At 39.6% G+C, this 15,112-nt stretch overlaps 1 protein-coding gene across 18 annotated transcripts in view; it reads right to left on the reverse strand.

Moving 5' to 3' along the window:
* Positions 1-3,307: 3,307 nt before the first annotated feature.
* The window catches only part of PPIP5K2 (diphosphoinositol pentakisphosphate kinase 2), a 203,389-nt gene continuing 191,584 nt past the window's right edge, over positions 3,308-15,112 (reverse strand). For 5 of the 18 annotated variants that reach the window (XM_073677700.1, XM_073677710.1, XM_073677756.1 and 2 more), the window contains 6 exons: positions 14,320-14,409; positions 9,864-9,983; positions 9,287-9,349; positions 8,324-8,467; positions 6,026-6,154; positions 3,308-5,412 (listed from right to left, as the gene is read on the reverse strand). In XM_073677700.1, the coding sequence (XP_073533801.1) occupies positions 5,282-5,412; positions 6,026-6,154; positions 8,324-8,467; positions 9,287-9,349; positions 9,864-9,983; positions 14,320-14,409 (677 nt within the window). In that variant the 3' untranslated portion in view covers positions 3,308-5,281. The remainder of the gene's footprint in view (positions 5,413-6,025; positions 6,155-8,323; positions 8,468-9,286; positions 9,350-9,863; positions 9,984-14,319; positions 14,410-15,112) is intronic. The other 13 variants (XM_073677737.1, XM_073677748.1, XM_073677791.1 and 10 more) reach the window with 5 other exon arrangements.

Below are 15,112 nucleotides of genomic sequence, written 5' to 3' on the forward strand. Positions count from 1 at the left end.
CCCCACTGATTATTATGGGGTCCGTTAGGAGTCAGTTTTTAGAACGCTTTTTCTTTTTTTTAAATGACCCCAATGGACCCCATAATAATCAACAGGGCCCCTCAACTTCCATTTGCATCAGTTATACAACAGATCCATTCTTGCACAGTTATTCCAGCTGCCTGTTTTATTTGCACATTATTCTGGTTAGAGGAAGTGCATATCATTTTAGGCTATCACCATACTGTTATTGAACAAAATTCAGTCTACCAAGACCGATATTACCAAAAATACCACTATACAAGGAAAAATAATTACAACTGCCATACTGATCCTTAAACAACTGTATCAAGACCAATATTATCATCAATGCTACAATATAAGAGACAAATACAGACAAGCCATAACCAAGTATTACCAGCATATACAGCAGTGAGTGACTGCATACCACCATACTGATCACAAAAATGGGTGAAATTGCAAAGCGCTTGTATAAACAGTAATCCCTCCGTTCTTGAAAATGGAGAGGATATTTAATAACTTGTTTACTGCTTGTTGCCAAGGTTACCAGCCACCTCTGCAGCCTATTAGAGGCTTTTGGTTTCCTAAGCAAGGAACATGTACTTGCAAGCTTTAAGGCACAGAGCTTACAACCACTTCACTGAAGCTGGCTGGATTGCTTGGTCTGGCCCGGTCTAGTGCCTGCTGTAGTGCGCCCCTGCGCTTCTCCGCTCCTGTACAGTTCAGACTAGCCTGTGCAGAATATATATGTAAAGCTTACCTCACCACACCCCTACGACGAGCGATGATGCGCTGCTCCTTTTCCCCCCTCCTTCACCATATCAGCACGATGAAGTAAGGTCATTGGGAGACCCTCGTTCCCAGTATTGCTCTGGTCTTTCATTTACTACTGTGGAATTGACGGCTGCTCGGCCATTTTCATGAGTCACATAGAAATCATAGAATGGTAAAGTTGGAAGGGACCTCCTGGGTCATCTGGTGAATGGAGCAGTGGTCATGAATGGAGCAGTGGTCATGCATGTACGTTACCACTCCGTTTACACCGGACCACCAACCCAATTCTTGTGATTGGTATGGGCTCGAGCTATCATAAATTCATAGTCTTTCTTGCGAATAACTGAAATGTTAAAGGGGTTGTCATCTACTGAACAACCCCTTCTTAAGGCCACGGCCCCACTATCAGTATTCGATCAGTATTTTTTTTCAGTAGCGGGAGCCAAAACCAGGTGAGGAACAATCAGAGAAAAGGTATAAGAGAAACAAGTCACCAATTCTGCATTTATCACCCACTCCTGAGAAAAAAATACTGACCAAATACTGATAGTGGGGCTGTGGCCTAATAGCTTCACTGCCCATTAAAAAATAAATAACTCCACGGACTGGCACTGTTCCTCCGATATCCCTGTTCTGTCCTCTGACAGTGACCCCTGCAGCCAATCTAATCACCTGCAGCCTTCAGTGTTCTGTCAGAACTGAAGGCTGTATTAGATCAGCTATGCTATGTCACATGACAGCCGGGAATACAGCACTGCAATTGGAGAAACGACTCTAGTTCAGGAGATATGTAGCGTTTTTATTTTATGATGGGCAGTGGAATTATTGAGGCATTGACCAATAGTGGACAACCCCTTTAAATTGATATTACTGTACAGCTCAATTTTAAAAAGCAAAGTTAGCCCCTCAAATCTCCAGAGATATCTTCTTGTGGCATGTGTCTTGAGTGCCTGATGATCACTTTGCAGATGCAGCCGCACCTCATAAATATTCTATTCGATTCTATGGAAATGTAATCGAGCTCAGGAGCTTGTTTGTAATGGGATACAGTGAATGCTTGCAATGCGGAATAACGTACTCTATGTCATAACATTTTTTTTTTGCTTGCAGAAAACAATAGCCGTAGACCTATTAAGCAGATTAGCTCATCCTATACAATCCAGAAGAGTGCATGACTAGGTACACAATAGTCAGAGAGCTCGCGTTTGTCTTCACCATAGTGGTGGTCCATATCCTCAGTCACTTTTTTATATGTGACTTTTGTCCCCAAATTTGATCTGGTCACCGAATCCCTCTGCAGCAAAGCTAAGCTTGGTAATATGGAGGAGTACCGAAGTTTCGATATGGATATTTATTAGGAATTTAATTTTGTTCCCTGATCCTTTTTGAGACTTTGTGCACCTTGGCACTTGGCTGGGAGGACAATCTTGGGCTTGCAATAAAAACACTGCAATCTTTCTTCTGTGACCTCAGCGGTTCTTCCTCTTTCCTTTAGTTTTTGTGCAGACAAGTAACTGTTCGTCAGCTTTCATGCTGACAAAGTGCAAAAAAAAACAAAACAGTCTATCATCTAGATGTTCCCTACTTTCTAACTTGATCAGTAACTTTGAAATAACCTTCTTCCTTTCCTTCTGTGCAGCAATAAGTTTCATCCCTGCAAGCATACAAACCTATATAATGTGAGACACACGTTTTTCTGCACGGACCAGAGTAGAAGGATGTGTGTAGGTTATAACTGGGGCTTCATTAACCAATTTTCTACAAGGAGAACTGCCCCTTGTACCCACAGCATTTACTCAAAGGGTATTTCGGCTCTGCTCACTTCCACATCAGGAGGGGCCACGGGAGTAAAAAAAAGATAGAACTAAAATATCTTGCACAAGCCGGATAAGTATGGTGCTCGTTGGCGATCAACCTCCTTGTCCTACACAGAACTTTATGGTTATTTAAAAGGTATGACATTATTCAACCATTCATATAGATGAGGATCCTACTCTGGTATAAAGTCAGAGAATGGGCAGAAATGTAGGTGCACATGTGGGGCTTTGTCAATTAAGGTCTATGGGAGTCACCTAAACAACAGAGCATGGAAGTGAGTGGATAGAGCCACTTACATGAGTGGCCATCCCTCCATTGTTCTCTGCCTGGATGCTCGTTACTCGAGTTAGCACCGAGTATCACAGGTGCTCAAGTGAGATGTTCGAGACCCCACGGCCGCATGTTTCACGGCTGTTAGAGAGCCACAAAACATGCGGTGATTGTCTGTGTTTTTTAGGCAATCCCCGCATTTGGGGCTGTCTAACGGCCACAAAACATGCGGCTGCGTGAACACAAACATGTAACTTGAGCACCCGTCATACCAGAGCACCCTAGGCAAAATCGAGTAACGAGCACTTGCGCTCATCACTAGTTGCCCCTTCTGGACATAGGTCTTATACTAATTGAGAATACCATATCCATAAATTTTGCAGGGTCTGGGTGCTGCTGCCATAACATGGATTACTTTATAAACATTTCAAGACAAAATACAGACTATGGATAACAAAATAATTTATATTTTGAATGTTACAAGTAGAAGAAAATAAAGAATGTTGCAGTATAACATAAGCTAAAAATGAAAATCAAGATCAATGTATTTACATAACATATCCTAATAAAATGGTGTATAGCCTGCAGTACATAAATGCATCAGAACAATGTCCTCAAAACATTTCTTTTAGCAAGTGTAAAAGACATAAAAAGCATTGAACTCTGAACAAAGACATACACTACAAGCAACTGAAGTATTTGGCTTTGAAAAAAACATGGGAATAATGTAACAGATGGAAGAACACAAAAAGTAGAAGTAACAGTAGTTTGGTTTTGATTACCCTTTAAATTATATGTTTTTTTTTTAACAAACAAATGTAGGATATTCAATATATGAAGAGAATGTAAAAAACCCCCCAAAAAACAACAAAACCATTTTGCTGTGCTTTTAGAAATAAAACATGACGCAACGCCGTTTCCGCGAGCTGCAGACTACAGTTGGCCATACAACGGATCGCTCCCCAACAGCAGATGCTGAAAAAGGGATCAGTCAAGTAGGATATTAATGCCGATCCTTTGTTCCTACAGGAGATAAAAAGGATCTCGCAGCGTCTTAAGGTGCATTACACTGAACGATTATTGTTATAATTAATGAGCCTCGTAGTAAAGCTCGCTTCATGATAATATACTGCATTGTATACAGGCTGTCGGTCACCCAACGAACGAGCAAAATGGGTGAAAAGATCTTTTGATTTGACCAACAGATCATCGTTCTCGGCAGCATGTTGTCCAGTGTACACAGGAATCACGCTGCCGAGAACAATGACAGCTTATGCGCACTGAATGATCCATTACGGATTGTTCAGTGCATATCTGAAACAGTGGTCTACCTGTGTAGACAGGCTATTATATGACCGCCGATCAGGGGTGGTTTAATGTCGCTAGTCAGATGGTGTAAACCAACCTTTATATCCCTTCCCCTTTGATAAAAAGCATTTCTACAGTAAATATAAGCTTGCATCAGCAGAAATAGCAGTAAACTGAGAAAGTGTCTCATTGTTGAGACCAATTTCAGACATTTGTACCCTATCCACAGGATATGCCATGAATGTTAGACGCAGGTCCCACCTATAGGACCTACATCTATCTTAAGAATGAGGCTCATCTTGTGCCGCTGTGAACATACAGATAGCTACATGCGCAGTTCTCTGCTCAGTTTCCATACATTTTGTTGGTGATCCAGCAGTAAAGCATTTCTTGTTACACTGTGTAGATATATAAAAAGGAAACTTTGCAATATAAACTTTAAAGAAGTTATTGTCAGAGTTGCATATCAATTATTTTCTATATTGGTATATGACAGTTTTTATAAATGACAATACATTATTGCCGTCATAAATGCATCACCGGACACAGCCATGACCACCAGGATAAAACATCCATGGCTTACACGTCTAGCTGCATCCGAGGCACAACGGCCAGGTTTACATGACAAAGTTACACGCTATGGAAATGGGAAAAAAATAAAAACATTAAAGTAAACAAAAAGTGCTTAAAATTGGCAACCAACAGGATTACCCAGGGTGCGTAAAGTTCAGAAAATGAGTGCCAACGTCTGGTTCTATGGATCGCCAACATTAGCTATGCACTATTCTTCACACACAGGTCTGTGTTCCTGGCCATTTTCTGCACATTGATTATAAGACGTATTCCTACGGATGGGCATTCTTTGGTGTTCATGTTTTTTGCTCTCGGCCAGTGGTAGACCTGGAAAGTTGTAGCAATGCTGCCCATTATTCCTTTCAATGATGGATGTACAGCCTGCTAGTTACATACAGGATACAACACATAGCAATAAATGTACAATTCATGTGTGCTGTCAGTATATACAACCCGATATAACGTAAAAAAATATTTAAATATCTCAGATATAGATACATTGTCCTCCTCAATCCTAACGCTGCATTTCTACAACTATTCAGGAATGTAGATTTGGTTTCTCTTGTACGCAGACATTTTGCTGTGGAGGAGTCTTATCATCCTGCAGTTTGCAGCTTTCTGATGGTAGATCACAAGCTGTAGGAATGGTGTTTGATGCTGCACTGCCACCTGTAAGACAAGAACTATTTCAACACAAAATATTGGGGGGGGGGGGGGGGGGGGGGGGGGGAGTACAAAGACCGTATATAAGGCTCCTTCCATATTCTGCAACCACCATACATTTCATAAAGTAGTTTAAAGAGGACCTGTAACCAGGTAAAAAGTAGTCCGTTTTTGCTCATATTTTATTCCCAGAGCTCTAATAAGTATTCCGCTTTGTGTTAAATTCACCCTATGGTTCCAGAGATATTTTGCTAATTTTTATGGTCTGTGGCTCCAAATAGCCTAAAGACACATCCCCAGAGGATCCTATGAGTATCATCCCCCTTGGAAAAGACCATAAAAAGCAGCGCTAAATAAAAAGGCCCATATCTATGGTTGATTGATAAAAAAATCAAACAAAAAGCAGAATGCTATGGGGAGAAGCAGGATTAAAACAGGAGCAAAAACTGGACACTTTTCAACTGGTGACAAGTCCTCCAAGCTTTAGCAATAGTACAGTATGTCACTTGATCTAAGTTTCAGCCGAGCTATAGAGCTGTGGTCCTAAAGTCCAACTTATCAGGTCACAAATACCCTAGTTTCTGCTCATTTACATGTCGCCTTCTGTCATTCTACTCACGTGTAGCAACAGGGTCTGATACGGCACCATCAGTCCCGAGAAGCAATGGCGTTGGAAGTATTTTAGTAGGAGTATATGTATTCAAAGAGGTTTTCCTGCCACCAGCATGACTGTGAAATCCAGGAGTACCTACATGTAATAAGAATATCCTGAACATTTAGTAAGAGATATTTTAAAGGTAAATTATTTTTCAAAAAAAGTAACTTGGCAACAACTGGTAATGTGCAAGATGAAATGAATACAGTCCCACAGGCCATGTAATGGTCTTCCTTGTAAAACACATGACATTTTATATATATTTATATATGTGCATGTTGTGACTAAATAGTCATGTCTGCTAGCTTAAACTCCGCTTACTCTGCAGCCGGATAAAAACTATAAATTAAAACCCAAGAAATGTGCAAAAACACACATAATATGCCATAAGTATAGAAAAAGCATGTAAGCAAAAGCATTTAAAACCTCACAAACTATTTTCACCCAGATAGCTGTGATGGCCATTGAGCAGGGTTCAGCCTGTAATGTAATGTCGCTATCAATAAACAGACATACGTATAGGGTTTGTATAGGTAGAGACAAAACAGAGTAAGTCTTACCAGGTATGTGGTGTGAATAGGGCGTGTAGAGCATCAAAGTCAGGTGTCTGGCCTCTAACAGATCGCCTACAGTCCATGTTTGCTAGCTGCTGTCCCCAATATGAACTCATTTTTTTTCAGGGACTAGTATATACCCCTGTGACCATTTACTTAGGCCCATCCAGGTGCAGTCCTGTATTTACTTCAGCCCATAAGGGTGCAATCCTGGAACTGACCTTAAAAAGGGTTACCTGTCTAGTCTCAAATATAAACCCCATTTGGTCTTGTGTAATCCAGGACAGGATTAAGCGTCAAACTGTGAGCAATCAACTACATCGGTGTTACAATCACTGCCTCTGACACTACACTTCTACTTTAGCCAATCTCCCAGATATCACAATAATGTTATGATGCCTCAGTAGGGTTGTTCTCTGCCACGTGATCTCAAACACCCGACACGGGGCTACGGCCAAACATTAAGAATTCATAGCACTTGGTGAATCTGATGCTTAACAGACGCTACAACACCTTAAGAGCGTTTATTAAGTTACTCACAAAGCCATCTGATGGCGCATAATTGATTACCCCAGATTATGCCCAATAATAAACCCTGGTTTACATAGGGCACATCTGCATGAGAAGCTAGACATGGTCAACAAGGTTATTGCCATTTAGAGTCCCATTCTGGAACCGCTATTGAAAAGGGTGGTGTTATATGGATTTAAGGGCCGGCATTGATTGCCTTGAAAATTAGGATAATTTAGGACTGTAGACAGTGGCTGGTATACTTGTACCTCTGGCAACACCTCGAGAGCCTAGTTACCAAATTGCCCACTTCGATTCTCCACAAGCCTGATCACTACCCGGGTAAGACCTGTGAAGAGATCTATACATACATCATATACATGTCGATTTGGGGTATCCTCCCCATGAAAAAGCTATACCCAAAATGGAGTCAGGGCTGCATGGTGGGCTCATCTAATCCTCCCTCATAGGTAAGCAACACTACTTTTAACTTGTGCACCTGTTTCACCTATTGTCTATGACCACCTGGCCTCTTCAATAATATGTGGTACATTGTGACCTGTTGAATAGGTATACTGTGTGCTGAGTGTTGTCTGATGCATTGGATTTTTTTGATGCTCCCAACCTCATTTCCTCCTTATTTGACTCGTGTATTTATTGGTAATGATTTTTATTATGAATTGGCATGGTCGACTCGACCACTGAACCATTGATTCCCTAAGTGGCTGCATGCTGCACTTGGCTTTTTCTGGAAGTCCCAAAGAGAATGAATGGAGCTGTGGTCAAACATCTGACCTGCCAATCATTTTTAAAATGGGGATAAAAAGTATCTTGTCAAGGATAAAAGTTCCCCATTCTTCCATTTAGTGTGGTTTCCAATGGTCGGATTCCACCAATCAATAAGTTAATCATCTACCTAACCTGTGGATCAGGGACTGATAACTTGTTTTCATCAAATAAACCCTTTAATGCAAACTACTGTAATTGTAAATCCCAGTTATGGTTTGTGTACAGTAGATGCGCAGGAGCCTCCTGGACCCAGATACCCAGTCCGTCCCTGCGAGTAGTTTTTTTTTTCTGCCTTTAGAACATCCCGCCAATTTTGTGGGTACATCCCATCTATATTATACACACAGATGCACAACAACAACTAACAACTCATATAACAAGTAAAAATATATACGAAAAAAAACCCTACAAGGAGATGTTGGGGTATCCAAGAAACATTCACTTGAAGGTGCTGCAATGGCAGCAAGGAATTCATCCACCTGCTTTAAAGACAAGGAGTTGTGAAGAGTCTCTAAGGGGCATATGGAAGGCACCATGGAGTACAGCTCAAATCCTGTAAGACAAACATAGAAATATGTCTAAAAAGTTACATCAACGTCTGTACAGGTATAAAACAAAAAAAAAACATCGAACCATTAAAAATAAAATAAAAAGCTTTTGCTGCTAACACACCACAGTACCATCTAGTAAAGACAACAGTGTACAACACTTACGTACAAGTCATATCCTATACTAACTATAGCAAGATACTTACCTGTGCATCTGCAAATACTAAAATTGCATCAAAACCACAAGAAAATACATTCACATAAAGAATAAAAATAATAAATAATAATAGCATGTGGAGGAACCACAATAAATTTATAGATTTCTCATGGAGTATCTCCATTTTATTGGGGATCTACCTACTGAATATGACAATCATTTTCTAAGTGTTTAAAAGTAGCCTTTAAAGATGTAACAAAAAAATAGCTTTTTTTTTTTTGTAAAATTTAAAAAAAGCCCTTTTTTACATATGAGAAAGAGGACTAACCTAAATGTGGATTCAAGAGTCCAAACAAATATAATAGCAGCACAAAAAAGTGTGTAAAATAACACATTACACAGTGTAAAAGGGAAAAAAATATGACAGTCAATCATTGTATTGATGCCAATGTTTAATGTATTTTTGGCAGCTGAAAAATTATATTTAGCCATATAGAAAAATGACAAAAAGAAGCTTGCTGCTTGAGACAAAATTTTTGTGAAATGTTAAAGCCAATGCGCTGATGAACAAAGAAGAAAAGTGGAACTCGCATCCTATGTTTGGAAACCAAATGTAAGAAAAGAAAAAATGAAGCATGGGGGTATCATTTAAATTAACAAAACATACCATTAGTTGGGTGTCGAGCAAATGAGATAGAAAACCTTTTAACAGCAGAGCTGCGTGTGGCGTCTAAGAAAGAGAAAAAGAGTACCTGAAATTCATAAAAGCTACCATATAAAAAGAAAAATAAGAGAAAGAAAGAAATAGGAAGGAGAGAAGAAGAGACTCCCCCGTGAGTTGTAACTTGTTAAAATCCAGCAGCATGCAGTGCCACCACAGCAAAGACACTTGGTTTATTAGAGGAAACCTTTTAGGATGCGTTTTGAGAAATCCTCAGAATCCCACAGGAAAGCTGGCTACTTCGGTTTTAGCCATTTAAATTGGAGTCGGAACAAAAATTAAATCAATTCTTTACAGGTTTTGTAAATATAAAAAAGATGAAAACTAGAAACCTAATAGAAAGCTTACAAAATTGATGATGGAAACGGTTATAAAAGATTTTATTAGTTTTTCACTCTTTCCCTAATGGGGGGGAATTAATAAAAAAATATAAAATAAAAGAACAAATAAAAAAAATATGCGATGTCCTCCATTCAGAGGCGCAGCCTTTGCACAAAACAAGTGTGTGTGTATTTGCACATACCATCTATGCAGCCAGAAGTAGTCAGCTTTTTACGATGAGCACGGGCATAATCCAGTAGGTTAGGTGCACTTGAAGAGGCCCCCAGCACAGTAGTACTAAAGAGACCCGCGCAGTGAGACCCTAGTGAGAGTTAGAGAAAATACAGCAACCTAGTGTACCTCCATTCATAAGTGATGCATGCAACATGCAATATAGTTCTCATCTGGCACCATACTCAACACAAGAACTGGCATTGTTACAGATAGTCTATGCATCCTCCATAAAGTATCCTGTGCCATCTTCTGCTCACCAAAAGTTTTTACTATTTTTTTTTGGTAATTTTGTTTTTCTTTATAATTGAAGACACATTGGCCCCGATTCATCATTATCTTTGCACCTGTTTTTTGTCTAGTTTTGTACTTTTTTTTAACTTAATCCATTATTCTATTCGTGATTTTTTTGAAGTCCATTTCGTATGTGCTCACCTATTCAATTGCGACTTTTTTTTTCTAAATCACTAAATTTGGCTTAAGTCCCCCCACCCCCCTAGTGATTTTCTGCACCTAATTCAACAAGTCACATCTTTTGCGACATTTTAAAAAGGTTTGAAGAATTTTTGCTAAAAAGGTCACAAAAAGGATAAGTGACAAGAAAAGAGGCTATTTTTGACTTTGGGCAAAATTCACGAACCGCATGTGCCATTTTGATGAATTTGGCCCAATAGCTGTCAGCGAACACAAGACAAAAAAAAGATAAGCGACTTAAAAAATAAAAATGCAAATGATGAATCAGGGGGCAATATAATTAAGGATAAAAAATAAAGTAGTGCAGGGATTGGAGGCCTCATTACATTTTTAAAATGGTCAAATTATTTACTGCTTTGGCTGTAGTTAAAGAGGTTTTCTAGGAATAGAAAAAAGAAATCGAAGTGTCATTGTAAATAAATTCCTGAATGCCTTAAATTAGCAAACCACATTTATTTTGTCTACAGAGCTAATAAATATAGTACATAAAAATGAACGTCATGTTACACAGTTACTGTCCTAGAATATAATTAGGTGCCTGTGAGCATGTACAGTAGAAATCTCTAACACCTCCCATCATGTGTAGGACAAGGGGTTCTTAGATTATTCTGACCCAATACTCTAGATATCAGGTGTGTTGAAGCTGAGAAGAGGCTTCTCACACTGGTGTCCACTGTTTCTGATCTGATCGTGACGATACCAGGAGTGTTTAGCTAAGAAGAGGCTGCTCACACTGCTGTCCAACCTGTCTATCTGATCTAATACTGAAGATACCAGGGGTGCTGAAGTAAGAAGAGGCTGCTCACTCTGCTTGTCCACCCTATCGGATTTATACTGAAGATAACAGGGGTGCTGAGGTAAGAAGAGGCTGCTCACACTGATGTCCACCCTGTCTATCTGATCTAATCCTAAAGATACCAGGCATGCTGAAGCTGAGAAGATACTGCTCAACACAGCTCTCCACTGTGTTTCTGATCTGATTGTGAAGATACCAGGAGTGCTTAGGTAAGAAGAGGCTGCTCACACTGCTGTCCACCATGTATATCTTATCTAATACTGAAGATACCAGGGGTGCCGAATCTGAGAAGAGGCTGCTCACACTGTTGTTCACTGTGTTTCTGAGAAGAGGCTGCTCACATTGCTGCCCACCCTGTCTTACTGTTCTAATACTGCAGATACCAGGAAGTTGAGATGCAGTACCAGAGAAAGGCCACTACATTGAGCTGTGCTCCATTTACATCCAGTGGCCGTGGGAGCAGAAAACAGCTGATCAATTGCATTTTAATCAGTAGATCTTGGAATAAAAATAAGTTCTACAATCAGAGGTGTTTAAAAAAAAAAAAAAATGTTCCTGTGCTGAGATAATCTTATAAATGTGCCCCTGCTATGTACTGTGTAATGGCTGTGTCTGACTGTGCAGGAGCATGGTCTGAACATACCACAGCGCGGCAATGACTGACAGCCAGCTCAGCAGTGCATCACTAGAGAGCCACTGATCAGTAAGGTTTTACTACCTTTGGCATATACATCCATGTGAATTAAACTCCCCTTATCTGAATTTCATTGATATATACCTATTGAATGAAAATCTTCTTAAATTCAGGTTCATGGTATAGATTTTTCTACTAATGCACTTATTTTCCCCTCTTAAAGGGATAGAAAAAGAAAGGAAAGAAAGAGAAGGAGAAAGTATAATATCTTCATTACCAAAATTTTATTATGGAAAATTTTATTATGACAAATTTTATTATGACAAGTTTAGCTGCTCTATAATTTGTTTATTTTATAATCAGAGGAAAAAGCTGGAAAATCCTAACTCTGAGAAAGCTGAGTCTCTATAGAATGGGATTTGGGCGTTCCAACTCAAACCAATTTACATGTGATTAGGATAATTATTTCACTAGGTAGGTTTTTATAGTGACTATATAACCACCACTATTGACTCTCTTACATTAGACCTGAGGAAGGCTATATATCTTTAATTTTAATAGCCGAAACGCGTTGTTTTATTTATAAGTTTTATCTATTTACTAACTTGAATAAATCTTCTGAAGAAGTAAATCCTTTTTTTGGATAATCATTCCTTGTGACCCTGGGAGCGCTCAATTGGCTGGATACATACTCTGAACCCTATTCTTACGGACTCCAGCTGGGAGATCCGTTTAATCCAGATAGAAGCTGCATACCAGTGGACCAGCTACCCACATTAGACCAGAATTGGTCGATAAGCCTTGGTACAAGATCTGCTAAAGGTGAGCAGTTCATTTTTCTTCTGTTTCTATATATATATATATATATATATATATATATACATCTACACTTAGATCTGCACCTGTTTTTTGTTTCTCCCCCCACCAGACCTACAGCCTTGGGGTCGAACACATTGAAGTTACAGCTGCTGTGGAATGTGAACTGAGCGGTGACTAAAGCCACGTTGGCCGCACCTCTGAGTTTCAGTGCAGCTGCCATAAGCTTTAAAACACTATTAACCTGTAGATTAACCCCATATCTGTAGGTTAAAACATTTGGGGACATGACAACTCCCCTTTGCTCCAATGAAATCAAAACTACAGGAAATTGGATAGGTAAAATGAAGTTTGCCTACTCTGTATTGCAAAAGAAGTACTAAGTGAATGTTTCAAGTACAAAAATCCATGTCTTATCCAGTAACCAAGCAGCAGCACTAGTTATAAGGAATCTGTCACCAGGTTTTCGCCACCTAATCAGCAGCATAATGTAGTGGCAGAGACCCGGATTGCAGCTATCTATCACTTGCTGGGCAGCTTCCTGTAGTTTTGATGAAATCACAGTTTTATCAGCAAGAGACCACTAGATGACTAGTAAACTTGCTGCCATAGATTCCTCCATATTCATAAGCACCATACACCACCCCCACCACTAATAGGTATCTTTCTGCCTATGCACAGTGTAGAACAAAGCTGTCAAATCATTTGTGTGGGCAGGGTTTATGAGCTCAGCATTCAGAGAACTGGTAGTTTCGCAGCAGATAAAACAGGGATGTTATCAAAATTGAAGCAAGCAGCCCAGTAAGTGATACATTACCATAATCAGGGCATTTGCCGCTACACCACATTGCTGTCAAATGGGGTATCAAAAACTTGATAACAGATTCCCTTTAAAGAAGCACTGCCGGAGGAAAAAGTATCCCCTAATCCTTTCTAATTATGTCTGTAATGTAGGCTTCCAGCGTTTACCTGAAGTCCCTATGTGAGCCGACAAACGCCAGGAGCGCTCGTGTGACTCAGAAGACCGCCATAAAGGTAGTAGAAACCAGGAAAGTTGGTAAATATTTCAATGCACTACATCACATATTTGAAAGATTTGAGACCGATGTTTCCCAAACTCCAGTTCTCACACTCGTGCGCTCCCCTCCAGACCATGTTTTCAGGACTTCCTTAGTATGCCACAGGAGATGGAATTATCATCAAGACAGAAATTTCCACAGGTTCTTGCCTCCACAATACTAGGGAAATCCCAAAAAATCATCTGTTGCGGGCCGCGAGGACTGGAGTTTGGGAAACACGGGATTAAGTGATAACATTTTTGCTGGGAGTGCTTCTTTAAAAATGGTTCATATAAAAGAGTGAATATTGCATAATATATACATATAGGTACCCAGACGTAAATCTATATTTTACAAATATTAGAAAATTTCTGCTAACATAAAAGTGCATGAGCTAAATCTAAAGCATTTCTAGATCTTTGCTGGCAACTATGGATCTGCAAATTACCAAATTAATGGAGAAAGAATTAAAAATTGCTCTGATGCAAGTTATAATCTAAAACCCAAACCTACTGCAGCAGGTAGCAGTAGTTAGAGCCGGCTAAATACTAAGGAGGATCCAGCACGTGCGCACTCTGAAGCAAGGCCAGTTGTGGGGGCACCGCTACTCTACTGTGCCAGGAGGATGGAATACCACTAGGTTCCTTACCTCGTAGGAGAGCGTTCCCATGGGGACTTCTGGTTTTACACTTGCCAGAATGAGAATGTTTCCTCGATTCTTTTTTCTGTGAATGAGGGTCTGCAGGGAAACATATTCCAGTGTGACCAGCTACCAGGAAAGTTGCAAGTGTGGAGAGGGCAGTCAAAAAAAAGTGGCGGATTTGGCACTTAAGGAGATATTTTTAGCTGGGAAAAAAAGTATGTCATAAAGGTAGACTGCCAAAATCAGTGGAATAGTAAGCAAACTGAGTCCACCAAGCAGGAAGGTGGTGGCCATTGTATGAGATTGGAAGCAAATGCCCTAACCAACAGAGAAGAAATAACAGAACAGTATGGGTATATATATATATATACTGATCTACAGAAGTATTTAATGGTGAATGCAGTAAAGGCCTGAACTCCTCCTTCAAGTGTATTCTTATAAATTCTAAAAGTAGATGTCAGGGTATGTGCACAAGATGAGTATTTGCAGCCGATTTTTCTAAATCAAGAACAAGAGCATTGGCAGGAAAAATGATATGACACCCCTTTTTGATCAGCTTTTACTTGTATTTTTTCCAATCATTCGAATATATAAAAATACTGGAAAAATAGACACGCTGCAGATTTGAAAATAACAAAAACACATTGATAGTTAAAATCCGCCAGGAAAAAATAAGCAGCATGTGCATTAGATTTCAGAAATCGAATTCATTTTGCTGGTAAACTGCAGCATTTTTCAGTCTTGAAAAATGTGGGGGGAGAATAAATGCAATATGTGAACAAGCCCTTTCCAGTAAAGT

This window comes from Phyllobates terribilis, unplaced genomic scaffold, assembly GCF_046119375.1.
Source record: "Phyllobates terribilis strain yellow unplaced genomic scaffold, ASM4611937v1 Scaffold_1__5_contigs__length_1240528914, whole genome shotgun sequence".
NCBI classification, from domain to species: domain Eukaryota; kingdom Metazoa; phylum Chordata; class Amphibia; order Anura; family Dendrobatidae; genus Phyllobates; species Phyllobates terribilis.